This window comes from Haemorhous mexicanus, chromosome 17 (assembly GCF_027477595.1).
Source record: "Haemorhous mexicanus isolate bHaeMex1 chromosome 17, bHaeMex1.pri, whole genome shotgun sequence".
In the NCBI taxonomy this organism is placed as follows: Eukaryota; Metazoa; Chordata; class Aves; order Passeriformes; family Fringillidae; genus Haemorhous; species Haemorhous mexicanus.
This window is the reverse complement of record NC_082357.1, coordinates 16,017,508-16,045,484: the sequence shown is the minus strand read 5'-3', so window position 1 is coordinate 16,045,484 and position 27,977 is coordinate 16,017,508. Positions and strand designations below refer to the sequence as shown.

The following is a 27,977-nucleotide window of genomic DNA, read 5'->3' as shown; positions in this document are numbered from 1 at the left end:
CCACCAGCCGCACGGGGTGGCAGGGGCGAGGACATTTTGCTGAAAGCTTAGCCAAGGTCCCCAGAGACAGGGGGAGAAGCCCCTCCCGACACACTCACCCGGTTCCACACGGGCTCAGGGGGAGCTCCTCGATGGAGACAGGCAGGGACGTGCAGGCTCTGCGGGGCTGGGCAGGGACTGGGGGTGCACCGGGCCAGGAGCCCCCCCAGCCCCCGGAGCCCCTGCGGGTGCCGGGGGATCCCAGAGGGCCCCGACCCCCCTGCCCAGCGCCCAACGCTGCAGCCACCCCGTGCCCCAGTCCTGCCCCCAGCCCTGCCCGGTGCCCCAGCCCGGTGCCCACAGCTCTGCCCGGTGTTCCAGCCCTGCCCGGTGCCCCCAGCCCGGTGCCCCCAGCCCTGCCCGGTGTCCCAGCCCAGCCCGGTGCCCCCAGCCCAGCCCGGTGCCCCCAGCCCTGCCCGGTGCCCCCAGCCCTGCCCCCAGCCCTGCCCGGTGCCCCCAGCCCTGCCCGGTGTCCCAGCCCTGCCCGGTGCCCCCAGCCCTGCCCGGTGCCCCCAGCCCTGCCCGGTGCCCCCAGCCCTGCCCGGTTCCAGGCGCTGCAGCCGCTGCTCTGGGGGAGCCTCTCCGGCAGCTTTCAGGGACCCGTCGGAGAGCAATTAACGGATAATGAGCCCTCTCCCCCCTCCCCTCCGCGCCCTTTTCTCCTCCCCGGGAGCTGCTCCGGAGGAGCTGCCCTCACTGACCAGCTCCGGCCGCACAGCTGGGCAGATTTTTGACCAAACCCTGAAACTTCCCGGCATTTCCTGCTGTGCCAGAACTCGGTGCGGTCCCTCCGGGGGACCCCGGCCCCAGGACGCCCCCACCCCACAGACTCATCCCCATCTCGTGGGCAAAGGAAGCCAATCTCTCAGGGTTTCTTTAAAATTAAATATTTTATTTTTTCATACATGCAGCAAATTGAATCCAGAGTATATGCCCATCTAAAAGGAGGTCTTCATGAGAACCGTTTGACAACACACAGCAGGTAGTCTAGGATGTAGAAAAGTCATCAAATACTTGCAGGTGAAATCAAAGTCACGAACACAAACTGTTCAACAAGAAACATTTTTTCTTTTTTTTTTCTTTTTTTTTTTTCTTTTTTTTTTCCCTCCTTGTTTTAATTGCCTCTTTGAATGTGATCAGAAACAAACAGCTCAGGTGACACACCCATGCATGGAGCCAGAGGCTGTGGTCACACAGCTGCTCCTGCCACAGCGCCGGGCAGCGGGAGCAGGTGGCACCTCCAGGTGCAATCCCAGCTTCGGGCACGGCCAATCCCGAGTGCTGAGCTCCAATCCCCTCGGCTCCTCCCCGGGGTCACAGCTCTGGGACTCACAACCACGGAGCACAGCGACTGCCCTGCACTCTTCTCCCCTCTGCCTGCACGGGCTGGCCACTGCACAGACTCGCAGTGATTGATTCATTAAATGGGTTAAATCAATCGACAGCTCCTTTGGTGATGCTCTCATGAGGAGCAGGCTGCTCAGAGCCCCGGCCAGGGCACACAGGCACAGCAGCAGCTCCCAGCCAGAACGAGGGGGGCTGCCCTGGGAGCAGCAGCCAAGGGGCAGCTGTCTGATCCACCCTGTCCCAGGGAATCCAGCGAGAGCCTGAGCCCACTTACCTGTAGCACTGGGGTGTAATCCAAGCAGGACAAAGCCAGCATGTGCCATCCTGTGCATGTCCTGCCAACTCAGCCCCTCCTCTGCCCTCCCCCGGGGCTCTGGGTCCCCCTCTGCCACAGGGGAGCCCTGCCAGTCCCACTGAATCCAGGTGGGACACCAGAGCTGAGGCTCCCCTCCCCTGCATCCCCAGCAGCTCCAGGTATGGATTTCTGGGCTTTCTCCACACACCTGTGGGGCACCTGGGGACTGGGCACCTGGGCCTTCCTGAGGCTCTCAGCTCTGAGCATCCTCCCAAGGCTCTGCTTTCCAGTGGCTCAACCCCTGTCACTCTGCCCTTCCTTGGAGGAGTCCACACAGATCTGTGTCTGTGCAGGGCCAGGCACATCCCACTGTACATTCCTCCACAGAAGACACAGGACATCTGGAAGTGAGTCTGGAATAAGTGTGGCAAGCAGCAGAAGGGACAGCGTCAGGAATACTCAAACATGAGTCCTGAGAAGGGGACCTGGCATTGGCCAGGCTCACCCTGGAGCGTGGATCTCAATCCCAAACTGCCTCCAAAGGTGCCTGGTGCCACACCCCAGCTTCCCTGCAGGTCCCCTCTGAGCCCCCTGCTTTGCTCAGGGTCCAGCAGCGCCTGCTCCATGCACGAGTGTCACCCCAACACGGACACAGCAGCTCCACACAGAGCGGTGTGACTCCCCCACAGCTGCTCCTGCCTTGTGCCCACTGCCCCGGGTGCCCCTCAGCCCCGAGACCCTCCAGCACATCCTGGACAGCCCCGGGAGCGCCTTCAGAGCCACAGATATGGAAAATAAAAACATTCACCACTGAAGTGATACTAGCTCTGCAGCAGCAGCTTTGAGGTCACAGGAACACACATGCTCTGACGCAGCTGTGGGTGCAGAGGATGGCCCCTGTCCTCAGGGCGTGCTGGGCTTGGGGAGCCCCCACCAGCCCCCAGCCCCCGACCCCTGGGCCTCGCCTGCTGCAGAGCCCCTCGTGAACCCCCTCCTCCATCTGGCACAATTTGCAGTTTTTCTGTGTTTGGTTTGGGTTCCTCCAGCCCAGGGCAGGACCCGAGGCCGAGGGCTCAGCCCTCACCCCTGGCAGGCACAGGACAGTGCCCGTGGCTGGGTGACAGGGAGGGGACACTCATCCCCTGACAGCACCTCAGCTGCTGGCAGCCTCTAGTTCTCAAGGAATCATTAAAAGAAAAAAATAATTTCCAAAGCTCGAGTTTCACGTTTATAAAAGATCTACAAACTAGAATTTCCTCTAGAGAATTCCTCATGATTGTTAAAATTCCCCCCATTTCCCTGGGGCCTGGAGGAATGGCTGCATCCAGCAGAAGCAGGGCTGGCTCAGAAAACACAGCCGGGGTTCTGCAAACCACTCTGGGCTGTGATGGGAGCGGGGTGACAGGGCCTGGGGGATGCTCACCTGGGGCTCAGCCTCTGCCAACCCAACAGAGCCAGGGTCACCCACTGGCTGGCCACAGATGGGCAGTGCCTGCCTGCTCCTGTCCTCCTCTGCCTGCTCCTGCCCTCCTCTGCCTGCTCCTGCCCTCCTCTTCCTGCTCCTGCCCTCTTCTCCCTGTTCCTGCCTGTTCTTGCCCTCCTCTGCCTGTTCTTGCCCTCCTCTGCCTGTTCTTGCCCTCCTCTGCCTGCTCCTGCCCTCCTCTGTCTCCTCCTGCCCTCTTCTCCCTGTTCCTGCCTGTTCTTGCCCTCCTCTGCCTGTTCTTGCCCTCCTCTGCCTGCTCCTGCCTGCTCCTGCCCTCTTCTCCCTGTTCCTGCCTGCTCCTGCTCTCCTCTGCCTGCTCCTGCCTGTTCCTGCCCTCTTCTCCCTGTTCCTGCCTGTTCCTGCCCTTCTCTCCTGTCCCTACCTCCTCCTCCCTGCTGTCCTCTCCTGCCCTCACCTGCCCAGCCCTGCCTTCTCCCTCCTGTCCTTGCTCCCTCCCTCCTGCCCCTGCCTGCCCCTGCCCTCCCGCACGCCACGGCTCTGCCTCGCAAGCAGCTGCTGGAATTGTCTCTTCTCACTCAGAATTTTAAAAAAATTATTACTGACTAAAACCCCCAGGAATTTGGTGGGAATCAGGGAAATCAAGATGTCTGTGAAATCCATGGGTTTGGAGCCTGGAAGAGAATAGCAGAGGGTGGAAAGTAGAAAAGTTTCCGTTATAAATAGCCCTCAGTGCAGCCCTTTGGTCTTGGGCATGTTTTCAGTCGGTAAATTGTAAACCAAGAATATAAATGTGTTTTGTTTTGGTAGAGTATTAATATCCTTTACAGAGCTGTTACATCTCGACAGTGTCTGTGAAAGATTTATGCGAGTGCTGACAGAGCGTATCAAAACTGCAAACTGTTCCAGATGTTACAAAAACCCCCCACCTTGCACTTAGAAAAAGGTTTGCTCTGATTTACAAGACCTGGCATGGGAGTGGTCGGGAGTCGCGATGCCCGAGGCAGGGAAGGCGGGTGGTGGGAGCTGGGCTGACCCTATGGACAATGCATTGGGAAAGAGAGGTCTAGAAGCAGATTTTTCCACACTGATCAAATATATCCATGTCTTGAACAAAAGGCTCCTCTAAGACAAGCTCACACTCATCGCAAGCTTCAGCACAACGCTTTAAGCGATCAACCATGCTTAGCATTCCACAGCAACGCTTTGGGACTAGCTGGGCCACCGGCACCTCAGCGTCCCGCCGCGAAAGTTACAGAGACCGTAGCAGTTTGGTATATTTCTGTTTAAAAACTCTATTAGTCACCACCAACTACAGTTCCTAGAAGTATCACTGACCGGTAACTGGCACCCCGGACACCTCCGGCTAGGGAAGCCAAGCTAGCGAGTGGCACGGACACGGAGAGGCTCCGAGGAGAAGCGGCCGGCGTGTTTGGCGGGAGGGGAGGTGTGTCTGCACTGCTAATCCCGGAAGACTAGTGTCCTATGTACAGGGCCACCTGGCGTGGGACAGCGAGGACAGGGCTGCGCCGCGACTACACGTTAATGACAAACTCGGGGTTGGTGTAGGAGAATCCAGCAAACTCGTTCTGGTCCAAGTTCATGATGAAGAGTTTGTCCGTGGGCGTCAGCTCCACCGGCTGCCGGGTGAACTCTTTGTCGAAGTTGGAAGTGTCGCGTTTGTCCTTCTGTTAAACGGAAAGCACAGAGTTAAACTGGGCAAGGGGCGAGCCACCAGAGGTGACAGCACCGCCAGAGGTGACAGCGCCGGGGCAGTGGCAGCATCTGGGGGCGTGGCTGGGGGAGCCACGCTGTCCCCAGGGAGCTGCACTGTCCCCGGGGAGCCACGCTGTCCCAGAGCTCCACACTCCACGCCGCTTTCTCAAGCTGCCCCCGAGTAGGAACTCACAGCCCTGCAGAACAGAGGCAGCCCCACACCAGCAGCAGGAAGAGGAAAACACCAGTTTAACACGCCTGAGACGCACGAGCAGGACAGAGGGACAGGTGAGAGCCGTGTTGGGAAGGGAGCATCCCTCCTGTCCTGTTTGCTGTGGGAAAGAGAGAGCACGGAGCAGTTCTCAGCATGCAGAACCCACACTGCAACCAGAGCTCAGCACTGCACAGGAGGAAGGAGCCTGGAGGAAGCAACATGCCTCGAAATGGCAGCAACAGTCACTACCATGTCAAAATGTGCACAAAATAATCAGCAGTAAGAGCTCTTTCTGCTTTAAGCTTGATTTTTGAATGATGCCGTGATATGGTGTTAAGCAACACTGGTTCATTGATGGAGGATGTGATTTGCTCCAGGGTTGTACAGAGAAAACACACAGCACTTCAAAACCTCTGAGAAGGAAAATTCCACACATGCAACATTTTCTCCTTGCAATTTCTTAAGGAGAACAACTTTGCAGCTACACCCAAGCCAAAAAAGGGAAGAGAAGGACGTTAGTGTCAGGATTAGCACTGGGAACCTGCTATCAGCACTGCGGAGCCGGCGCCGGGAGTGCGTGGGCTGCTCTTCTAAACCCTGCAGATCAGAGAGCGCCTGCCTCGGGGCTGTCCTGCTGTGGGAGGTGACAGAGACACGGCTGGAGGGTGACTGAGCACTGAAGGTACAGCACAAGCACCCCAGGTCCTTCATCCACAGTGACCAGTGGTGGAGGGACACTGGTAGCTGGGAACTGGCTCTGCCTCTTTACTAAAGCCACCGGGGACAAAAGGCTTCTCCACCCCTTCTTCCATGTCCCCATACAGGACAGACCCCAGCTCCCTGCTGGAGGTGACCTTCCCCTGCTGTGACACCGGTAGGACCCTGCCAGCCTTGCAGGAACCTGTACTTGTTTTCCATTTTTCCCAGAGTTTGCCTTTGAAGTGTGGCTCCACCATGCCAGATCATTGCTGGGCTCTGCTGCACCAGGATTCCCAACCCTGGAATAATCTGCCAGCTTGAACCTAGGAAGGTAACTTGTGGGGGCCCTGCAGGTCCTGCACCCCATCCCACCGCCCATGGCTGAGCTCCCGCTGCTGTCCTGGGGAAGGAGCTGGCAGGAGAGATGCTGTGTCCCCCCTGCAGCCCCTCCTGGCCCAATGGGACACTGGGGCACCCTCATGCCTCGAGCAGGAGCACGGCCAGGACGCAGAGCCAGGTCTTCCTGCCAGCCTGGACAGGCCAGAGGCACCACACTGCAGCTGGACTGAGCCCTGGGAGATGAGCCAGCAGTGCATCAGGACCTCGGGGAGGCTTGCAGATTCCACTTGCCCCAGCAGACATCCCATCAGCATGGCTTTAGCCTTGGGCAGGAAGATCAGGAAAAGCCAAGGACGAGGGAGCAGAGACGAGGCAGGAAGAAAACAGGTCTGGATGGAGCTCAAGGAGCCGAGAGAGGAGAAGCAGAAGAGGCAGGAGAAGAGGCAGGCCGTGGCTGTGCTCTCAGGCTGTGAGCACAGGCTGGTGTTCCCCAGGGCACCGGTGTCTGCAGCTCCCAGCTGGGCCCTGGGCACCAGAGTCCCTCCAGGGCTCCTCTCTCCAGCACAGAGAAGGAAGGAGATGTGGATTTGGGGGCACAGACCAGGAGCAGGAGGGCAGACAGGGTGAAGGAATCAACTTCAGAGTTCTGCAGGCAAAGGGTGAAGCAGTGGGAATGTGAGGACAAGCCCACCTCGATGGAGCAGGGTGCCCCAGGGTGCTCCCTGGCCGTGGCTGTGCTCGGGGTCTCTCTGTGGAAAGTTGCCCAAGGCTGCTGGAGAGTTCTGCGACGACCACGTGGTTCCTGAAGGCCACATCCATCCAAACCAACGTGGGCCAGGACAGCACTGTCCTACCAAGCCAGGAGCTTCTCCCGAGCAGGAAAGCTTTGGGATGCTGCAAAGGGAATGACACATCCACGTGTGACGGGTGCAGGTTGCCTCTGTGGTCCCCAGCCCTCGGGAGTATTCAGCCTGGGAGCCCTGGAGGGGGAAAACCTCCTGCTGCTGCTTTTGGGCAGCAGAAACTCTGGGAGAGGCTGCCATGAGCCTGGGAGGGGGCTCAGGGCAGCCCACTGCCCTCTCCTGCCGCCCCCACTCCCTGGGGCCTCGGCTGGAAGCTGAGCAGGGCAGAGTGCGGGTTGCTGGAGCCTTACCTTGAATTCTGCCTGAACTGGCGGCAATTTGGCCTCTGCCAAGATGATGAACAATCCCTCTGGGAGCGGGCAGGGAACGGCGTGTGGGTCTCCTGGAGAGAGGGGAGCGCGGGGACAATCAGGGCTGACAGTGCCTCCAGCCATGGGCGAGTTGGCTCCGGGAGGTGGCGAGGAGCACAGCAGGAGCACAGCCACAGGGGTGGCGTGGTGGTGGCACGGCGTGGCGGTGGCACAGTGTGGTGGTGGCAGGTACAGCTGGCTTGGAGCAGCATTTCTGCCTGGCCCAGGGGTGGGGATCCCCCCTGAGTGCTGTCAAGGAGCCCCCTCCCCGCGGCAGAGCTCCAGCAGCTCCCGCCGACAGCCGGGACCTCTCGGAACAACCTTGGAGCGTCCGGAACTTGGCAGCGGCGGATTCCAGGAGGCAGCAGGGAGGTTAGCAGCAGCCCGTAATCCCTCTTTAGCTGGAAATGCCAATCGTGTCTAACAAGTGCTCCTGGGAGAGCGGGCAGGGAGGGATGAGTCACGCCGGGCTCTGCAGCTCGGGGAGTGCGAGGCGATGCCGCAGCCGGTGCTGCTCAGGGATGTGCCCGGACCGTCCTTCCTGTTGTGTCCTCACCAGGACCATCCTTCCTGCTGTGTCCTCACCAGGACCATCCTTCCTGCCGTGTCCTCACCAGGACCATCCTTCCTGCTGTGTCCTCACCAGGACCATCCTTCCTGCCATGTCCTTACCAGGACCGTCCTTCCTGCTGTGTCCTCACCAGGACTGTCCTTCCTGCCGTGTCCTCACCAGGACTGTCCATCCTGCTGTGTCCTCACCAGGACTGTCCTTCCTGCCGTGTCCTCACTCGGACTGTCCATCCTGCCGTGTCCTCACCAGGACCGTCCTTCCTGCTGTGTCCTCACTCGGACTGTCCATCCTGCTGTGTCCTCACCAGGACTGTCCTTCCTGCTGTGTCCTCACCAGGACTGTCCTTCCTGCCGTGTCCTCACTCGGACTGTCCTTCCTGCCGTGTCCTCACCAGGACTGTCCTTCCTGCCGTGTCCTCACCAGGACCGTCCTTCCTGCCATGTCCTCACCAGGACCATCCTTCCTGCTGTGTCCTCACCAGGACCGTCCTTCCTGCCGTGTCCTCACCAGGACCATCCTTCCTGCTGTGTCCTCACCAGGACTGTCCTTCTGGCCTCACCCCCACACACAGCTCCTTCCCCGGCCGTGCTGGAGCCCGGAGCGGTGGGTGCTGCTGCAGGAGGCTGTGGGCAGTCTCTCCCTCCCGGATGATGCTTCCAGAACATCCCCCCTCGGATTTTTGGGGCAAACAGAGGAAGAACGAGGCGCGGCTCCACGGCCGCCACTGAGCCAGCAGCATCCCCCAGCAGCCAGGGCAGCTTCCAGCCCCAGCTGCTGGCAGGAATCACCTCGCTGAACTGCAGCAACTCGTTATTGCCAAACACAGGCAGGTTTCTGGGGCGGGTTTTCTTACTTTTTATTTTATCATCGGTATCAGAAAAAAAAAAATTGGCACATTACAAATCAAGCGGATTGATATAGTGACAGCCCACCAACATCTGCAAGGGTATAAAAGGAAGCAGCGTGATTGTTGCCCTTTCAAGAGAAACTCACCTTTCCTGAAAGGTTTCCTTTGATGCCAGAAACAAAACTCGGGCCATTTTTAAGGGTAGAAGTACCCATTGAAACAAGTTTTTTTACACCCTTCATATCAGAATTCACAATACTGCTCAGAGTTAAGTACCTCCCGATTGGGTCAATACCATTTTTGACACATTTAAAGCACAGGTAACAAACTCCATCAGTGGCTTTGGCATCTGAGAAGAAGAAAAAGCTTTGCTACGGAATGGATGTTGGTGGTGTTTACTAGGGTGACCAAGGATTCAAAGGCAGTTCTTCCAAATTTCCCATTTACCACAGGATGTTTGCTTTGATTTTAAAAAATGCCACTTAGAAACTGCACAATCAGGAGAAATCTTTGCCAACGGCAGCTCTGCCTTCCCAAATAATTTATCCCATGGCTGGGGAGCCAGCCAGCCCAAAGCATCTGTGCAGGGAAGGGGAGCTGTGGTGGGGCTGGACACACCGCAGGACACGGCCAAAAAGGAGCCAGAACCAGCATCTCGACTCTCCTGAGCCTTTGGGAGGAGAGAGACCCTGGGGAACGGTTTCATTAAAAACACTTACTTGCCACTAAGGCTAAGAAGGCTAAATATTAAATTTTCATGGTTATTTCAAACACTGGAAAAAGGAAAGAGCAGGAATTAAAGCACATGATGAAGGATTTCTCCCAGTTGTCACCCTGTCTCCGTTTTCGTTCTGTCACCCACTGAGCTGTTCCCGTTTTCTCCAAACAAAACGTTACAAAAGCCACTTGCAGCATTTCTTGCACATCACTCCCCTCCAGTGACACCCCAAATAACAGGAAGACACTCGAGACACGGTCACTCTAGTGAGGACCTAAAGCAAGCCCATGGATGCGAGTTCTGCAATGGAATGTGTCACCACGACAGCAGCTGGGACCGGATGACGGATGCAGGGATGAGATCTGCACAGCAACTTAGCTCTTGGCTCGAGGCTTAAAAAACTCAGAGTTAACAAAGGAAAATCCTTCGAATTCGGACTGGTCAATGTTCCCGACGACTTCCTGGTCGGGAGGAGTTAGCACGGGCGGGTGCCGGGTGAAAAAGCGGTCGAAGTTTTCGGCATTGCGTCCGCACTATGGGAGGAGAAAAGAGCGGAGGTGGGTGGGGCAGGAAGGTGGGATGGGCTGCACCGCGGGAAAAGGTGGGGAGCACACCTGGTTAGTCATGGGGGCATGGCATGGCATGGCAGGGCAGGGCATGGCATGGCATGGCAGGGCATGGCATGGCATGGCATGGCATGGCAGGGCATGGCATGGCAGGGCATGGCATGGCATGGCATGGCAGGGCATGGCATGGCATGGCATGGCATGGCAGGGCATGGCATGGCATGGCATGGCAGGGCATGGCATGGCAGGGCATGGCATGGCATGGCAGGGCATGGCAGGGCATGGCATGGCAGGGCATGGCATGGCAGGGCATGGCATGGCATGGCATGGCAGGGCATGGCATGGCAGGGCATGGCATGGCATGGCATGGCAGGGCATGGCATGGCATGGCATGGCAGGGCATGGCAGGGCACAGCCAGGGCTGGCAAACCCCGCTGCAATGCAGTGCAGCAGGAATGAGATGGGCTGCGGTGGCTCACGGTGCTCCTGCCCACACACACCTGGCACCTGCTGGCAGGGCAGCGCCCACGTGGGCATCCCCCCTTCCCAGGAGGTTTCCAGGAGCAGGGGTTTCTGTCATGGCTGGACTGCTCAGAGGTTCTGTCCTGCTCCAGGAGAGGACCCAGCCCAGGCCAGGCTGGACAGGGCTGGGAGCAGCCTGGGGCAGTGGAAGCTGTCCCTGCCATGGCAGGGTGGCACTGGATGGGATTTAAGGGCCCTTCCAACCCAAACCAGTCTGGGATTCCATGGTTCTGATTCCCAGGGCTGTCCCTTCCCTACAGTCCAGTCAGACCACAATGGTCCACAGCCTCACGGTCCCCAGTGGTGCCAAAACCTGATTTAATTTCCTTAGCCATCAAAACCAGGGTGCTGTAGCTTCCCAGGCTGCAAACCCGATTTAAGGGAGTAACAACAGCAGCAGCTGGGATCAGGGGGGTGCCAGGTCACTGCACAGCCACAGACCAGGCTCCATCCCTGCCTGTCACCCCCATGTCACATCGCCACAGCTGGCACAGGGCTGGCCACTGTGCCTCCTGTCACCCACAGCCAGCGCCCTGCAGGCTCTGGGTCCTCAGAGAGCTGCTCAGGCAGCAGCTCCCAGTCCCTGGGCAGCAGCTCCCAGTCCCTGGGCAGCAGCTCCCAGTCCCCTGGGCAGCAGCTCCCAGTCCCCTGGGCAGCAGCTCCCAGTCCCTAGGCAGCAGCTCCCAGTCCCTGGGCAGCAGCTCCCAGTCCCTGGGCAGCAGCTCCCAGTCCCTGGGCAGCAGCTCCCAGTCCCTGGGCAGCAGCTCCCAGTCCCTTGGGTAGCAGCTCCCAGTCCTTGGGCAGCAGCTCCCAGTCCCTGGGCAGCAGCTCCCAGTCCCTGGGCAGCAGCTCCCAGTCCCCTGGGCAGCAGCTCCCAGTCCCTGGGCAGCAGCTCCCAGTCCCTGAGCAGCAGCTCCCAGTCCCTGGGCAGCAGCTCCCAGTCCCTGGGCAGCAGCTCCCAGTCCCTTGGGTAGCAGCTCCCAGTCCCTGGGCAGCAGCTCCCAGTCCCCTGGGCAGCAGCTCCCAGTCCTCCGAGCAGCAGCTCCCAGTCCCCTGGGCAGCAGCTCCCAGTCCTCCGAGCAGCAGCTCCCAGTCCCCTGGGCAGCAGCTCCCAGTCCCTGAGCAGCAGCTCCCAGTCCCCTGGGCAGCAGCTCCCAGTCCCCTGGGCAGCAGCTCCCAGTCCCTTGGGCAGCAGCTCCCAGTCCTTTGGGCAGCAGCTCCCAGTCCCCTGGGCAGCAGCTCCCAGTCCCCTGGGCAGCAGCTCCCAGTCCCTGGGCAGCAGCTCCCAGTCCCTTGGGCAGCAGCTCCCAGTCCCTTGGGCAGCAGCTCCCAGTCCCCTGGGCAGCAGCTCCCAGTCCCCCTGGGCAGCAGCTCCCAGTCCCCTGGGCAGCAGCTCCCAGTCCCTGGGCAGCAGCTCCCAGTCCCTTGGGCAGCAGCTCCCAGTCCCCCTGGCAGCAGCTCCCAGTCCCCCTGGCAGCAGCTCCCAGTCCCCCAGGCCCCTTTCCCACTGCCCCAGGGAGAACACACGCTCCAAGTGCTGCCACAATTTTTCCTGGGCATTTAACTTTCATTTGTTAAGTAAACAGACTTGCATTTTTAATAAACATCAGACTAAAACTAATAAAATATTAATGACAAATACATGCAGAAGTCAATGTTTCCCAATTCCTTCCTCTGCTCTGAGCTTTCAGGGAAGACAGCATGAATATCCATCAGCCTCTGATGGGCTGTTCCTTGGGCAGCTCCTGAAGGTCCTTACAGCACCAAGTGAGACACTTGCTCTCCTCAAACCTCTAAACCAAGCTCAAGGAACAATGTTTGCCTGGATTTAACCCCAGCTCCAGCCCCTCCAGCGTGGGCACTGTGGTTCCCTTGCCTTGCTAGCACCACATCTTTACATTCCTAGTCTGGCTTGGTTAAGCTCCTGCTCCCCAAGGCCTGAGCTCAGCAGGGCTGGGCCCAGCAGGGCTCAGTGCACACCCAGAGCCCCCCCAGAGCCCCCAGCCCCACTGCCAGCCCCTGGCAGCCCCAGCAGAGCCAGTGCAGACGGGCAGGGCAGCCCACGCTCTGTGTCTGACAGCACTGCCTGCCTTGTGGCTACAGAGAAATCTGCTGCCTTAGGAAAAAAATAAAAATAAAAACCACCAAACCAGCAACCCCCTCAGAAGGACTGGAAAATTAATCCTGATGAGAGGCTGCCAGTTATTGGAATAGGAAGCAGAAATATCTTTTAATATGCATATTGGCAAGCAAGGATTTCTCACTATCACACAATGAGGTAAGATTATGTGGATGGAAAATTTGAAAAGTTGCAACTACCCATGGTATTTCCTGCCCTGCTGTGTGGAATTTATGGACTTTCTGTTTGGATGCAGATAAAATGGATGGCTAAATTCAATACTTTAAAGCTGAAAACTGTCTTTGAGTTTCTGGAGAGCACATCCCAGCCCAAGCCCAAGGCCTGGAGGAGGTGAGTCCCAGGCTCCAGGCTTGGCCCAGCAGGATCCTGGGGAGGATCCTGCTGCTCAGTCCTGCTGCTCCAGGCAGAAAAGGTCACTGCCTGCACAGGCACCTTCTTTACAGCTTCCCAAACTGAGCTCCTGCTCACTGGACACAGATGCCATGTGAAATTTTACATTTATCTAAAGCCATCTAGTGAAAAATTGTCCTCATTTTAGTCTGGTATTAATGTCCAGGCATCACTCCATCCTGCCTGGAGAAAGGGGGAGGGTGGGAATTTATCTTACATAAATCCTGGAGTGTCCTGTCCAATATTTATAGCCAGCACAGAATGGCTTTTCCTCCTGAGCTGCAGAAATAAACCTGTCAGCTCCAAAGATGGCCTTGTATTTAATCACCTCCCTGCTTGATTTCAAATGGAGACAAAAGGCACAATAAAACATTTGCCATTGATCCCTGGGATGCAATCAAGGACCAAAGGAGCTGAGGATGCTGCTGCCACCCACCCTCACTCCAGTGCCAGGGGAGGGGCTGGACACCCTGCATTTCCCAGGGTTTTGTCCCAAACCAGGGGCGCAGCCACAACCCCACTGGCCTTGCGGGCATCTCCTGGGCAAGTCTGACCTTGCTGCTGCTGCTGCTCTGGCTGCCTGCACCCTGGGCAGGATCAGGGCTCTTCTGGCAGTCGCATTTAGGGGAATTTGGGTCACAGCACGACCCTGGGGCCACACTGGGGGTGCCCGTGCTGGTCAGGGGGACAGGGGTGCCTTTCACTCGTGTCTGGCTCCAGTCTGGGATGCTGCAGCTCATCCCTTTATCCCTGCTGCTGTCAAAGGGAGCACCCCCTGCAAGGGCTCCTCGGGTAGGACCATCCCTCTGCTAGGGAAAAGCCAAATTTCTGCCTCACACACTGAAAACAGAGGGAAGAGCCTGGGAAATCCCCAAGTCTACAGGGCCCCGGGTCTCCCAGAGCAAATCCTGACTGGATTACCAGAGGTGTTCAACCTCAGCACATCCACCTGCCCAGAGTCAGCCCCTCAATCCTTAAATCCCATCTAATTAGGAAATTACTTCTGCAAACACCAGAACTCGCCCTGTACAGGCTGAACTAAGGCTACAGAACCCCCGTGCATGGAACTGGTGTTTTTACACATCCACGTCTGAGAGTGGCCTTTCAATATTAATTAACTCTGAGCAGTTAGGGGGAATTTAATTTATGCAATTAAAAATTATTAGATTATAAGCCATTTTTTTAACCCCCCATGCTGTTGTGAATAATCCTGGGCTCTGCTGTGTGATTTCAGTGCTTTCAAAATGAGACTTTTCAAATCACTAGGCTTTATGTAAAGTAAAGGAGTAATTAGATACCAAAAACAATAATTATCTCAACGAGAGACAGGGAGAGCAGGGAAGTGTAAATACACTCCCAGGGTAACTGCAGACCCAGGAAAGGAATTGTTATGCACCAGCCAGAGCAGGGAGCAGCCAAGCAGAGCCCCACGTCAGAACCACCAAAGACAAGCCAGCCCCTGATCTGTCTTGTTCCTGACTCTGTGATAAAGGTTAATCAAGCACAAAGCAACACAGGAGCTCCTGGGAATTGAGGAATTGGCTCTGAGCTCGGGCCAGGCCAGGCTGGAGCCTCCCTGCACTGGCTGTCAGTGGGAATGATGGAGCTCTGGGGAGGGCTGTGGAGCGCTGGGCAGGCACTGAGAGCCCCCAGGAGCCCCTGCAGCCCCTGTGCCCCCACCCCGAACTGCAGAGGGGCCACAGGAGCACGGGAAGGTGGCCAGAGGGTTTGTGGCTGCTGCTGCTGCAGGGGCACGGGGCAAAGGGGGCTCTGTGGGACCAGGAGGGGCTGAGAAGCTGAGCCCCCAGCTCACATCAAACGTGGACTCATGGTGCCTCTGAGAAGCAAAATGAGCCTGGAGACAACCTGGGTGGGGCTCTGCTCCCCTTGGCTAGTGCTCCCAGGGCTGGGCATGCACTGCAGAAGGGCAAGGCTGGGGACAGCTGGGGCTGACTCCCAGCCCTCATTTGCATCTTATTCCTTATTTTGAAGCTCTGGATACAGACAATTACTGCAGCCTGACCTTTACAGATGCTAACTATGAGAAAATAAAAGGAAAACAAAATAGATTTAAGCCAAGGAGAAGAGCCAGGCCAGCACCAGCCCCCTGTGCAGCAGCACTTGGCCCTGGTGTGACCACCAGGGCAATCACAGGTCACAAACACTGGGCCACACGTCCCCTGTCACCCCCAAACCCTCGGTGCAGTGTCCAGCCCCACTGCCATCCCTGCTGCTGTGCCCTGTGCTGGCACCAAAGGCACAGCTTTTTCCAGCACTGCTGGAGAAATATCAGCTATCAGCAGGTACCTGAGTTGTCTTAATCCTCCCTAATCCCAAATCAGCTGCTGTTAATCTCCCTGTCCTATCAAACAGGGAATTTTCCGGGTGCCAGCTGCTGGGTGAAGTGACAGCCAGCAGCTCACAGCCCCCCTCCCCAGGGCTGGTGTCACAGGGATTTCTAGAGCAAGGAGACATTTGAAACAGGACAAAATTTGCACAGTTTAAAGCAGCAGAGCAGTAAGAAAGTGCTTTTGATGGAATTCAGTTGTTTTTCACTGTGAGCACCAAGCACCAAGGCTGTGCCCCTGCCCAGGGCAGGCAGTGACACCGGGGACCTGCTCAGGAGGAGAGGGATGGGAGGAGGGGACACAGCAGCAGCAGCTTCACTGGGAAATGGACCCAGAGGTGGGAGATGGCAGAAGCTATGGGTTCAGGAGACAGGGACCTCTGCAGAATGACCCCACGGTGCCCCTTCAGTGAATCCAGGTACGGACCAGGATCCCTCCACAGCTGGAGCTCACGGATCCCCCCTTGTACCTCAGCATCCCCAGCACAAGGGTCAGATCCCAGCCCCAGACAGCCAGTCATGGGGGCACAAACAGCCCCAAGCACTTGCACACCTCTGATTCCTTGATCCCAAAGGGACAGCTTTCCCTGTAATGCTGCAGTGCCCCGCAGGCTCCCTCCCCTCCCAGGGAAGGCAGGCAGGCAGCAGCCCAGACTCCTGCACTGCCCATCCTGTGGCTCCCCACTCCCAGGCAGGAGGGGGAGCAGCACATTGTCCCTCTGAGTGGGCACAGCTCAGACTGTCAGTGCAGGGCAGCTCTCAGCACCCATGAGCTCCCTGCAGAGGCACCACTGCCAGCACTGAACCTGGGGAAAAACATCCTGAAAGCCTGAAATCCAAACATCAGCCCCAAACACAGGCAGGGCAGCCCCGGGGCGAGGGGCAGCTCTGCAGAGCAGCACCCCTGCCCCATCCCTGGGGCTGTGAGGGTCTGCCCAGCCACCACAGGGGTGTTTCACTCCAGTTTGATCACCAGGACAGGAGCTGTGGGAGGGAAAATCCTGCTGGAGCAGAGAGGCACAGAGAGAGAGCAGAGCTAAAGACACCCAGCACCCCCCAGCAAAGCAGCTCCCACTCCATGGTCTCCCTGAAAGCAGAGTTTTTCCAAGCACCAAGGGGGCCCTCGAACGAGCAGGGTGTCTGTAAAGCAGAGCTGCAGAAGGCTGTTATGGGCAGAGGGACAGGGAGGCTGCAGGTGAGCACAGGAGCATTCCTGGGCTCTGAGCTGGCCTGGAGGATGGGTTAAGGAATGTCCCCACGCTGAGCTCAAATACCAGCCATGAGAGCAGATCCAGTGGGGATTCAGCTCTCTGTGAAACACCAGAGCCCAGCTGGGGCACTGCAGCCAACAGGCACCTGGGGGAGGCACGAGAACAACCCCAGCCTTAAGGACCTGGAGCAGCACAGAGAGACTCAGACACTGCTGTGACCCTGCCAGCCCCCAGTGACACAGAGAAATGGAGAAATCCAGGGAGGGCCATCCCTGCTCCTGCGTGTACATGAGGGCAGGAGAGCACAGGGTCATGCAGAGGGACACAGAGCAGCACCACGGGCGGGGACACCCACACTGGGGCTCAGGCTGCAGCCCTGCACTGGTGTCACCCCTGCCCTGGTGGCACAGATGTCACTGCAGATACAGCTGCACCAGGAGCACTCAGGCATTCCTGTCTTTTCTGACTAACAGCTTCCAGTTGCTGCCTCCACCTCGGTTTGCCCACTCCCAGCTCATCTCTCAGCAGAGCCAGGCAGGGCTGAGGAGGAGCAGCCAGGATGCCCCTGCAGAGCCAGGCTCCAGCCTCCTTCCACCCTGGAGAGAAGCTGTGGTGAAATCCAGCTCCACTGCCAGCCAGGCACCCTGAGCTCAGCTGGGTGTTGAAATAAAGTTGGGATTAAAGAAAAGAGAGACCTGAGAAAAAGGGAGGAAAACCACAACAGACCTGGGATGACAAAACAGACAGGCTGCAACACCAAGGGCTCCAGGAACTGAACGTGTGGAGCTCCCACCTCTGCAAGCCAGAGCTGGGACCAGGCACCAGGGACTGCTCCTGCCCCAGCAGGGCTGTGGCACGTGCCAGGTGCCAGGGAGCACCCCCTCCAAGGAGACAGGGACCTGCAGGACCCAGCGAGGGTGGGAGAGGCCCTGGAGGCTCCCCCTCAGTGGGACAGTGAGGGGACCTGGCAGTGGGGGGACCTGGCACTGGGACACTGGGGGGACACAGCAGTGGGACACTGGGGGGACACAGCAGTGGGACACTGTGGGGACACAGCAGTGGGACAGTGAGTGGGCCTGGCACTGGGACACAGGGGGGACACAGCAGTGGGGGGACCTGGCAGTGGGACACTGGGGGGACACAGCAGTGGGACAGTGAGTGGGCCTGGCACTGGGACAGTGGGGGGACTCATCAGTGGGACACTGGGGGGACCTAGCAGTGGGGGGTCCTGGCAGTGGGACATTGGGGGGACACAGCAGTGGGACACTGGGGGGACCTAGCAGTGGGGGGTCCTGGCAGTGGGACACTGCGGGGACACAGCAGTGGGACAGTGAGTGGGCCTGGCACTGGGATGGGACAGGGGGGTGCAGCAGTGGGACAGGGGGCCCAGCAGTGGGACAGGGGGCCCAGCAGTGGGACAGGGGGCCCAGCAGTGGGACAGGGGGCCCAGCAGTGGGACAGGGGGGCCCAGCAGTGGGACAGGGGGGTGCAGCAGTGGGACAGGGGGGCCCAGCAGTGGGACAGGGGGGCGCAGCAGTGGGACAGGGGGGCGCAGCAGTGGGACAGGGGGGCGCAGCAGTGGGACAGGGGGGCGCAGCACACTTACAGCCTTTGGCTTGAAGGGGGGCTGGATCTCCTTGCGCTCCAGCTTGTCCCAGTCGATGTAGCGGAAGAAGGCGTGCTCCTTGATGTCCCGCTCCCCCTCGGGGCCGCAGCCCAGGCGCTTGGCAGGGTGCTTGGTCATCAGCTGGGGACAGGAGGCAGGAAACAGTCACAGCGTGCTCCCCAGAATGTCCCCTCTGGGAAGTCCCCAGGGAGCTGCTGGACACCCCGTGTCAGGGTCCCAGCTCCTCCAGGTGCCCGTGGGGCTCCAAGGAGAGGACACTGAGGAAGGAGCTGGAGTGACTCAGGGACAGGGAAGGCTGACAGTGCTTTATGAGAGCAGACTGTGCAGATGGCAGGTACAGGAGCACTGGCAGGATGGGCACATCCCCTTCCCGTCTGGGAATGGAACTGGTTTGCCAAGGAACATCCCCAGGGTGCTGGCAGGGCTCCCTCAGCACCTGGCTGCAGCAGAGGAGCTGCCCAGAGGTCCCTTTGCTTGGCACAAACTTCTCAGCACCTGCAGAGTTAACTGTAAACCCCACTGCCCCTTTAAGATGGACAAGCTGCTCTCCAAAACTTCCATCAGCCCTGGGAGCAGAACCCCCTCACCTCCGGGGCAGACACGAGGTGGATTCCTAATGAGAGAGCCAATTTGGGGGAAAAATAGCACAAACAGTCCATTAATGTTGTTTATCATCTAAACTTCTCCTCTTCAGTGGCTCAGTAAGGGAAAGGGGCCCCAGGAACTACAGGCAGCTGTACAACATTAATATCCTGGGGCAGGGTCTGAGCCCTGCTCAGAGATCAGGTGGAGATTCCAGAGATTCACAAGACGTTGATAAGGATGGAGAATATGAGCTTTGTACTCACAACAAAAGCACTGCTTCATTAAAAGCAGGGCAGCTCATCCTGATGCCAGGGCTGCAGCAAGCCTGGCTCCGTGTTCCAGGGCTGGGGGTCTGTGAGACCCTTGGCAGGGACAGGAGGTGCCAGTGCCCTGGCTGGGGAGCTGAGACACCTCCCACCACTGGATACAGGTCAGCCCTGCCACCCCAGGGCACAAAACAAACCTGCTCAGGAAAGCCCACCTTGAACTGTGACAGGGCACTGAAAGCAAGGGAAACCCTGGGAAAAAAACCCAAGCCTAAAACCCTGAGAAGACAAAAACTCCAACAAATACAAGGAGAGAGCAGAGCCACCCACTGCTCTGTGAGCAAACAGCTCTACATCCCTGCCTCCAGCTGGGACAGCATCTGCAGCTGGAAGAGTGATGGAGAGCAGCTTCCCGAGGCAGCATCTCCCTGGAAAGCCCTTCCCCAAACAGCGAGGGCCTGGCAGGCTCTGCAGGCTGGGCAGTCCCTGCTCCTTGATTTACAGCACCCACCTCGTGCCGGGTGCAGCAGCAAACACAGCCAGCCCTGAGCCTGGCCCTGCTCCAGCCCAGGGGATGCTCAGCAGCACTGAGTGTCCCCCAGCCCCTGCCTGACCAGGAACACTCTGGATTTTCCCTCCACATCCCAAACAGCACCAGCAGGAGGATGGGAGATGGTGACAGCCTCTGTGGGAATGCTCCTCCAGCCACCCAGAGGTTTCCAAATAAAGGACTTGATTTTCCTGCTGACTGTGGCAGGGCAGCACCCTCTCCCCATGCCCCATTCCAGGTGGGAGCTCCTGCAGCAGCTTTTCCCCACGGGACAAGTGAATGCTCCTCTTTACCAGCAGCTCAGGATCCTGGCAACGCCAGGAAGAGGCTCTGAAATGCCGCAGTGGGAGCGTGAAGCGCAGGATGTGTCATTTGTAGATAGAAACACTATTTTGAGATACAGAACACTCAGATATTTTCAATATTAACTATTATAAGCAAACATTTCTTAAATTCCTACACAAACACTTATTTATAGCAGTGTGGCACTGGGGGGTGAGATGAGGCTCAGTCCCAGGCACACAGAACGACATCAGGGCCCCGCCAGCCTTTATCCATCACATCCCAAATTAACTCAGGCTGCAATTAAGCCAGGCCTAGGCCCAGTCCATGGAGAGCCCAGCTTGTTATGCTGGGCAAGGCAGAGCTTCACTGCAAATTAAGAGACAGGATAATGAAAATGCTGCCCTGACCTCATGGAGACACCAGCAGAGCTTCAGGTTGTCCTGAAGGGCAGCTTATCACAGCTAAGTGGAAGGATGAAGGTTTTGTCTCTGATCTTAGGAAAACTGTTTGGGAATCACATCCACTTTCCCTGAGCATCATTTTCACTTCAGACAAAGGTTCTCAGAGCTGCCCTGTCCTCCCCTGGTGGGGCACAGGGTGTCTGGGCAGGAGCCCTCCCTTCCCACCCTCCAGCCGACACCCCAGCTCTCTCCTGTGCCCAGGCCAGCCCCAGTCCCAGCTGTGTTTCTGTGTTTCTGCTCAGTGCAGGGGCACGGGGAGGATGCAGGTGCTATTTTAACCTGGCTTTAGGACACACACACAGTGGCACAAGCTGTGGCTTTAGCCCTGGTGGGCACAGGCACCAGAACCCAAGAGTGTCAGATCCCGGCCGTGCTGGGAGCAGCAGGTGGGCTGGGACCCCAGGGGTGCAGGCTGTCACTCCCCACACTCCCCCAGCCCAGCAGAGGAGCCAGCCCTGCCCTTACCCCTTTGCAGATGGCCACGGCCTCCTTGGACATGGACTTGGGGTAGGCGACGTTGTGCTCCATGATGGACTGGAAGAGCTCGTCTTCATCTTCTCCCTCAAAGGGGGCCTGGAGCCAAGCAGACACAGCTTCAGGGGCCTTCCTGGATCCCAAGGATCCCTTGGGCTGCTCTGCTCCTTGGCCTGGAGCCAGCCCCGGGCGTGCCACACAATGACAGGGGTCCTGTCACTGCAGTCCCCAGACCAGTGTCACCCCCAGCTCAGGGATCTGCCCACCCACGTGCCAGGCGTGGCAAATGCCACAGCAGCATGTCCCGTGCTCACAATGGACCCAGCCCAGCCCAGAGGAGTCAAACTCAATCACCTGGCCAGCCAGCATCTCGTAGAGCAGGACTCCAAACGCCCACCAGTCCACTGACTTCCCGTAGGGCTGGTAGGCAATGATCTGCAAACAGCAGCAGCACAGAAATTACAGCAAAACTCCAGTGCAATACCAGCAACAGCAGCGTCCCCCCGGCTCTGACACAGGCCACAGCCACCCCCAGGGTCCCTGCAGTGGGTCACAGGGATGGGTTATTCCCTGGGGCACACTACAGCACTGGAACCCCCACCCCGAGGGACCCCCAGACCCCCCTTGCTCTCTTCAGTGCCCTGGGGAATTTGGGTGGGAGCAGCTCACACCTCACAGGCCTTGAAAAGGAAAGAGCACTTGAAAGAAATCCCCTGTCCTCTGCTGTCCCCCTCGGCTGGTTTGGGAAGGTCTCAGGCCAGGAGGGGACATGGCCCAACAGGTGACATGGCCCTGAAGGTGATACGGCCTGGCAGGGGACACAGCAGGGGACACAGCCCAGCAGGTGACAGTGACACAGCCTGGCAGGGGACACGGCCCAGCTGGGGACACGCAGCTTTGTTCAGAGGGAGTCCCACAGGGGCCCTGTGCAGGCTGTCCCTGTCACCTGGGCACGCAGAGCCCTGCTTGGAACAGAAGAAGGCCCAGAAATGGGTCAGGCTAGTGGCAGGATGGTTTTCCCCTGCAGCCACACTGGCTGAGCACACGGCAGCTCGTGAAGGAGGAGGCACAGGGCAGCAGAAGGGCCTGGGCTGGAGCATGGCCATGGCACCACAGCCTTCCTGCAGTGGGATCCTCCTCTGGGACCCACGGGCAGCAGGCTTTAATGCCTTTCCTGGGTGCCAGAGAGATTTGCATTCTAATTTCCCATTTGCTGTTCTGCTTTTGGAAAAAGACGAATTACAGCAAGGAGAAGAAAATAAGAGTTAAAGTGAAAACACTTGGGCAAGCACATGGAGAGCTGGTCATTTGTCCTGCTTTGGAGGAGCATTAATCACCCACAGGCACAAGCTCTGCCCCAACAGCACCAGAATTAATCCTGGTGGGATGAGGGATGGAACACACGTTGGATCCAAGAAGGGGAAACCTCCCTGGGTGCAGCAAACACAATGGGGTTTAGCACACAAGAGCACTGATGTCCTAGCAAAGAGGATCTCTTTCTCTGAAACATTTAAATGAATAAATATTAACTTCATCATTGCAAATTCAGCAGAGTGACAAGAGTTTAGAGGGATACTTTTAAGTGAAGGGAACAGACATTTGAGAATAATTACTCCTCTGAATTTCACAGGTCTGGAGTGAACTGTGCCCATACAGCACTTCATGGAAGTGTCATGTGTGACTCTATCACATCACTAATTACCAAATGCAAAGTCATTTTGTGGGGATCTAGAGCCATGGGTGGGGAGCCTCTCCCCATCAGACACACGGCCCCTGACTGCAAACAGCAAGCTGGAGAGATCTAAGGATTTCCACTCCACATGGAAATACTGTCCACTGATAATTCCCCGTTTCTCACTGGTCATGTGGTGCTGGAAGCTTCTATCACACAGAGTGAGGGGCAGAGCTGAGCCCCTGGGTTTGTCATTTCCAGGAGCAACCTGCAGTGGGTCTGAGCATGCCAAGGACAGAGCAGGCTCAGAGCTGGCAGCAGGATGGACACGGGAAAACCCCCGGTGAGGAAATCCCAGTGCAGGGAGAGCTGCACGAGGATGTGCTGCTCTTTGAGGTGGAAGCAGGACACAGCACAGCAGGGAGGCAGATCCAGCATCCCTGCTCCCTCAGGGGGATGTGGGGATGCACAGTGCCAGAGGCATGATCTTTGCAGGCTGATGGTGGATTCCTGAATCCCTGTTTCAGCTGCAGAGCTACCCAAAGCCAGGTCACCCCACGGGCGGAGCACACAGGTCAGTTCCGTCCCTACCTCGGGTGCGATGTAGTCCGGGGTGCCACAGAAGGTCTTGGTGGTCACCCCATCCCAGATGTTCTCCTTGCACATGCCAAAGTCAGCGATCTTGATGTGCCCCTCGCTGTCCAGCATCACATTGTCCAGCTTCAGGTCTCTGCAGGGCGAGAGCAGAGCGTGACACACGGCACGGCGCGAGCTCTGCTGCGGCTCGCACCCAGAGCCTTTGCAGGAAAATGCTTGGGGAAACGAGTGAAAGGAAGTCAGAGACTGTCAGGATGGAGTGTTGATTGTACTTTTAACCCACAGGAATGCCGTGCTGGGCACAGCACTTTGAAGTGTGAGAAGGAAAGCACTCATCTGGCAGGAGACCGATTTAATTGATTTTTTCCTTTCGCTCCTGTGAAAATCAAAGTGCACTTGGAGCTCTCACGATGGAGAAGCACCTACTCAGCACAAGTCCCTGCCTCACCTGTGCTCTGCCCCCCAGAAATACAAACCAGCTGTGTTTCCCTCTGCTGCTCAGCCCCAGAATACCTGTTTGTGGTACCCAGCCCCCAGGAGCTCTGCTCCTTTGCACAAGCTCTAGCGGTGGATCCAACTGCAGATCCCCAGACCTGAATCCCAGCCTCGAGCCACCACTCCAGAGGTGGATGCTCCAGCCTCAAGGACACTTCTGTAGCAAGCACTGGGTATTTTGGTGCAGTTTATACATTCTGGCTGGGTTCAAGGCTGTATTTTCTAATTATCATGTCAGTGCTCAGAGCCCTGACAGGCCAAAGGCAGATGGACATGAGCTGGGACTCGGATTCCGAGGAAGGAAGGAAGCAGAGCCACTGGGGACCAGCAGACCTAGAATCTCTCCGCAGCAGCTGATGGCAAGAAACAGCCCTCACGTCAAGTTTGTTCCACTTCTTTCATCTTTAGCATCTCCTGACTCCAGCAGCACTGTTGGCATCTCCCTTTACAGAGCACTTAATGGTATCTGACACTCATTAGGATGCTCCGCTCCACCCTGGGCTCCGGGAGCTCTCCCAAGCAGGGAGGAGCAGTGAACGCTGGTTCCAGAGTTCAACCAGCTGCTGTGAGCCTGGTCCCGCACGTGGCAGTGACCCAGCCACCTCTGGGTGCTGGAACCATGCTGGGGATGGCAAAGAAGCCTCAGTGGCTGAAGCAGAAGTGACAGGGTGGCAGGGCAGAGCTGGGAACGAGCCGCTGGCACACAGTGACTCCGGTGGCAGTGGGAAGAGAGCAGGGCCCTGCAGCCAAACCCGGGGCTTGGAGCTGGTCCAGGCTGCCAGTGAGCATTTGTGTTGTGTGAGAGGAACACATGGAACAGGGGCAGGAGAGAACCAGAGCTGCCTTCCCACCAGCAGGGGTAAAGCAGGAGCCTCCCCCAAACCAGGGGCACCCACAGCTCCCAGCTCCCTTTTGGGACACACCACGTGTCTGTGGCTGGACTCAGTGATCCCACAGGTCTTTCCCAACCCTAAGGATGCTGTCATGCTACTGTGGGCAGCTGCCAGCCCCCATCCATGGCACGGGCAGGGGGAGCCCCGGGCTGGGGCAGAGCAGGGCCTGGAGCAGCGCTCTGCCCACGGCCCCAGCTCTGGGGGAGCTTGGGGGAAGGAGGGAGGGAGGGACGGGCTCACCCACCGATAAATGATGCCTTTGCTCTGCAGGAAGAAGAGCCCGATGGCTATTTCTGCTGCGTAGAATCTGAAAGAGGAGGTTTAAAGGAAGACTGATAATTACAGGAGAGAAATGAAACCTTCCCAATCGGGTGGCAGCGAAGGGAACGTGTCAGGCAGGTGTGACCAAGGGACAAGGAGGGAAATTCCAGAGGAGGATCACAGAGGGATGATCCCAGGCAGTCTGAGCTGGCAGGGATGCCACTGGAGGCTGTCACTTCTGGTTGCACAAATTAAGCAAGGGCTGGACCCACGGCTGCTCCTCACGACACGCTGACAGCTCGGCTCAGAAAGTCATCCCTGCTCCTGGAGCCAGCAGGTGCTGCCACACTGCCCTTGGGCAAACTCCAGGTCTCAGAGGGCCCTCAGACACCAGTCCAGCCCACCAGGCTGTGCTCAGCGTTTGTGGGGTTTATGTGAACAGCTGAAGGCTCCCAGGAACACATCCTGCTCTGCCCAGCTCTCCAGGAGCAGGAGCCAAGAGCCCCCGGCAACACCTGGGTTGGGCACCCTGGCAGAGGAGCCAAACCCTGCCTGGTCCCTGGGAAAGGACCAGGCAGAGCAGAGGCCTGGTGTGTCCCAGGAAGCCCCCACACCCCTGCCTTGTGCCTTTATGTCCCTGCATTTATCTATTTCACTCAATTACAATACAATGTACCCCAAGGGTGAGGTGGAGGCACCAGCAGCAGACAAGAGCTCTGCTGCATCTTCCCATTCCTGATTCCTGCCAGGAGCTGCAAAGCCTTGGGCTCTGTCTGCAGCCCTGTGGCACAGGTACACCCCACACCTGCCCCCAGGTGCCAAAGCACTGCACTTACACAGCGTGGGGCTCCTTGAACCTCCCGACCTGCTGGATCTGGTACATCAAGTCCCCGCCATTCACGTACTCCATCACAAAGTACAGGCGATCCTGAAGGAAAAAAGGGAGCAGTTAGCACCGGGATTATCAGAGCAGGGGATCTGCAGGGGTCAGGAACAGGAGCCAAGGCGACTGGCAGCTCCAGTCTGTAATTCCAGGGAAGCACAGCCATCATCCCTGTGCTCCCCCCGGGCTGCTGTCCGTGCAGAGCCCAGAAGCACTGAATCCTTGGCAATGTCCAGGACTGGAGCTCTGCCCCTCTGCAGACAGATCCACTGGACAGGGCACCTGGAGGCATCCCTAAACCAGAGGTTTTTCACTTCCCAGGAACACAGCTGCTCTTCCTGACAGAGCCATTTTCAGAGTGCTGTTCTGCAGGTCCCTGCTGGCCCTTCCCCAGGCACTCCCTGGCTCCAGTCAAAGGATGCACAGGAGACAGGAGCAGTTTCCAAGGGACCAAACTCCATCCACAGCCACCAGGACTGGCCAGGCCCCAGGAGGGGGGTGTGACACCCCCAGCCCTCTCCCAGGATGGCAGTGCTGGGGGGGCACAGTCTGCAGGGGACCCCCTGGTCAAGCTGGGGAGGCAGGAGGGGCTGCTCCCCCTCCTCACTCCTTCCAGCCTGGTCTGAGGGGTCCCTCTGGCCATGCTCACATGGGGTTAAGGGGGTCCAGAGGGGAGGACAAGGAGCTGCTCCCAGGGCTGGAGCCAGCCTGGGAGAGCTGGGGCTGCTCACCTGGACAAGAGGAGGCTCCAGGGGACCTCAGAGCCCCTTGCAGGGCCTAAAGGGGCTCCAGGAGAGCTGGAGAGGGACTGGGGACAAGGGCTGCAGTGCCATGGGCCCTCCATGCATGAGCCCAGTGACAGCCCCAGGCTGCCCCATGCCACCCACAGAGGGAAGGACACAGAGGCTGGAGCACTGCAGGAGCTGCAGGTTGGCAGCTTTACATAACAAAAAATTCCCTCATTTCCTGCCTAAATAAGCCTTGCCCTGCTTTGCAGACAGGAAGGACAGGGAGCTCACAGGAGATGCAGCTGGAGCACTGCCATAACCAGGGCTGAGGAGAAACAGGGGGCAGCACCCATGGGGCATTTCCCAGCCTGGCAGTGCCCACCCAGAGGAGCTGGGCTCAGCACCCATAGGGCATTTCCCAGCCTGGCAGTGCCCACCCAGAGGAACTGGGCTCAGCACCCACAGGGCATTTCCCAGCCTGGCAGTGCCCACCCAGAGGAGCTGGGCTCAGCACCCACAGGGCATTTCCCAGCCTGGCAGTGCCCACCCAGAGGAACTGGGCTCAGCACCCACAGGGCATTTCCCAGCCTGGCAGTGCCCACCCAGAGGAGCTGTGGGGCACAGGGGATGGAGCACAGCAGCAGAGGGGCAATGGGGCTGTGTCAAACACGTGGCAAGGATGGGATGGCGTGGGGAATTCAGCTTTTCAGCTGCCTGGGGATTTGGGAGCACCCCTGAGTGCAGGGCAGCCCTGGCAGGGCCGGCCAGCCCACGTGTGCCAATGTCACCTTGAGCAGGCAGCACACGGCAGAGCGGAGCGGCGCCGGGCTGGGCTGCAGCTGCCTCCTAAATATATCGATCTGCTTCAAGGAGGAAGAATATTAAAAGGACGGGCTCTTGAAGCAGCCAGCTGAGCTCTAAAAGCAGGAGCTGAGCTCTCCTCTGGGTGGGGAAGGGAGCGGCGTGCCCGGCAGAGCCGTGCTGTGACTCAGGCAGGCAGATGGCACGGCTGCCCACGGGCACCAGGCTGGCCTGGCTCTGCCCCTGCCCCCGAGCACGGCGTCTGGCCAGGGCTGGAGCACCCACACCCGCCGAGCAGCACACAGCACACAGATGGAATGCACTGCAGAGCCTGGCACGGAGCTGGTGACACTCCCCCGTGCCCGGGCAGCCAGGATGGCACTGCCAGGGCTCCTTTCAGTGCCCTTCTAATTAACTGCTCCATCCCCTGCCTGCCTGCATGCTGGGAACAAGGGCAGAGCCAGGACAGCAGCCACGCTCCCCATCCACCCCTGACCAGATATTAGGGAGAAATCCCTCCCTGGGAGGGTGGGCAGGCCCTGGCACAGGTGCCCAGAGCAGCTGTGGCTGCCCCTGGATCCCTGGCAGTGTCCCAGGGCAGGCTGGATGGGGCTCAGAGCAGCCTGGGACAGTGGGAGGTGTCCCTGCCCATGGATGGTGTTCAAGGTCCCTTCCAACCCAAACCATTCCAGGATTGTGTGATTTACCATCTCAGTGAGGCTGTGGCTGCTGTGCCCTTCACTGTGCCCCAGAGGTCACAGCAAAGGCACAGCTCACCTGGGGA

General features: G+C 58.3%; 1 protein-coding gene across 2 annotated transcripts in view; it reads right to left on the bottom strand.

The window, feature by feature from the left end:
* Positions 1 to 910: 910 nt before the first annotated feature.
* Positions 911 to 27,977, bottom strand: part of PRKCB (protein kinase C beta) — a 98,545-nt gene continuing 71,478 nt past the window's right edge. Inside the window, exons 11-17 of one of the 2 annotated variants that reach the window (XM_059861282.1) lie at positions 25,618 to 25,709; positions 24,765 to 24,827; positions 23,127 to 23,265; positions 21,218 to 21,298; positions 20,855 to 20,962; positions 18,222 to 18,362; positions 911 to 4,810 (exon numbers count right to left, since the gene is read on the bottom strand). In XM_059861282.1, the coding sequence (XP_059717265.1) occupies positions 4,658 to 4,810; positions 18,222 to 18,362; positions 20,855 to 20,962; positions 21,218 to 21,298; positions 23,127 to 23,265; positions 24,765 to 24,827; positions 25,618 to 25,709 (777 nt within the window). In that variant the 3' untranslated portion in view covers positions 911 to 4,657. Of the gene's footprint in view, positions 4,811 to 8,705; positions 9,973 to 18,221; positions 18,363 to 20,854; positions 20,963 to 21,217; positions 21,299 to 23,126; positions 23,266 to 24,764; positions 24,828 to 25,617; positions 25,710 to 27,977 lie in introns of those variants that run through there. The other variant, XM_059861281.1, reaches the window with a different exon arrangement.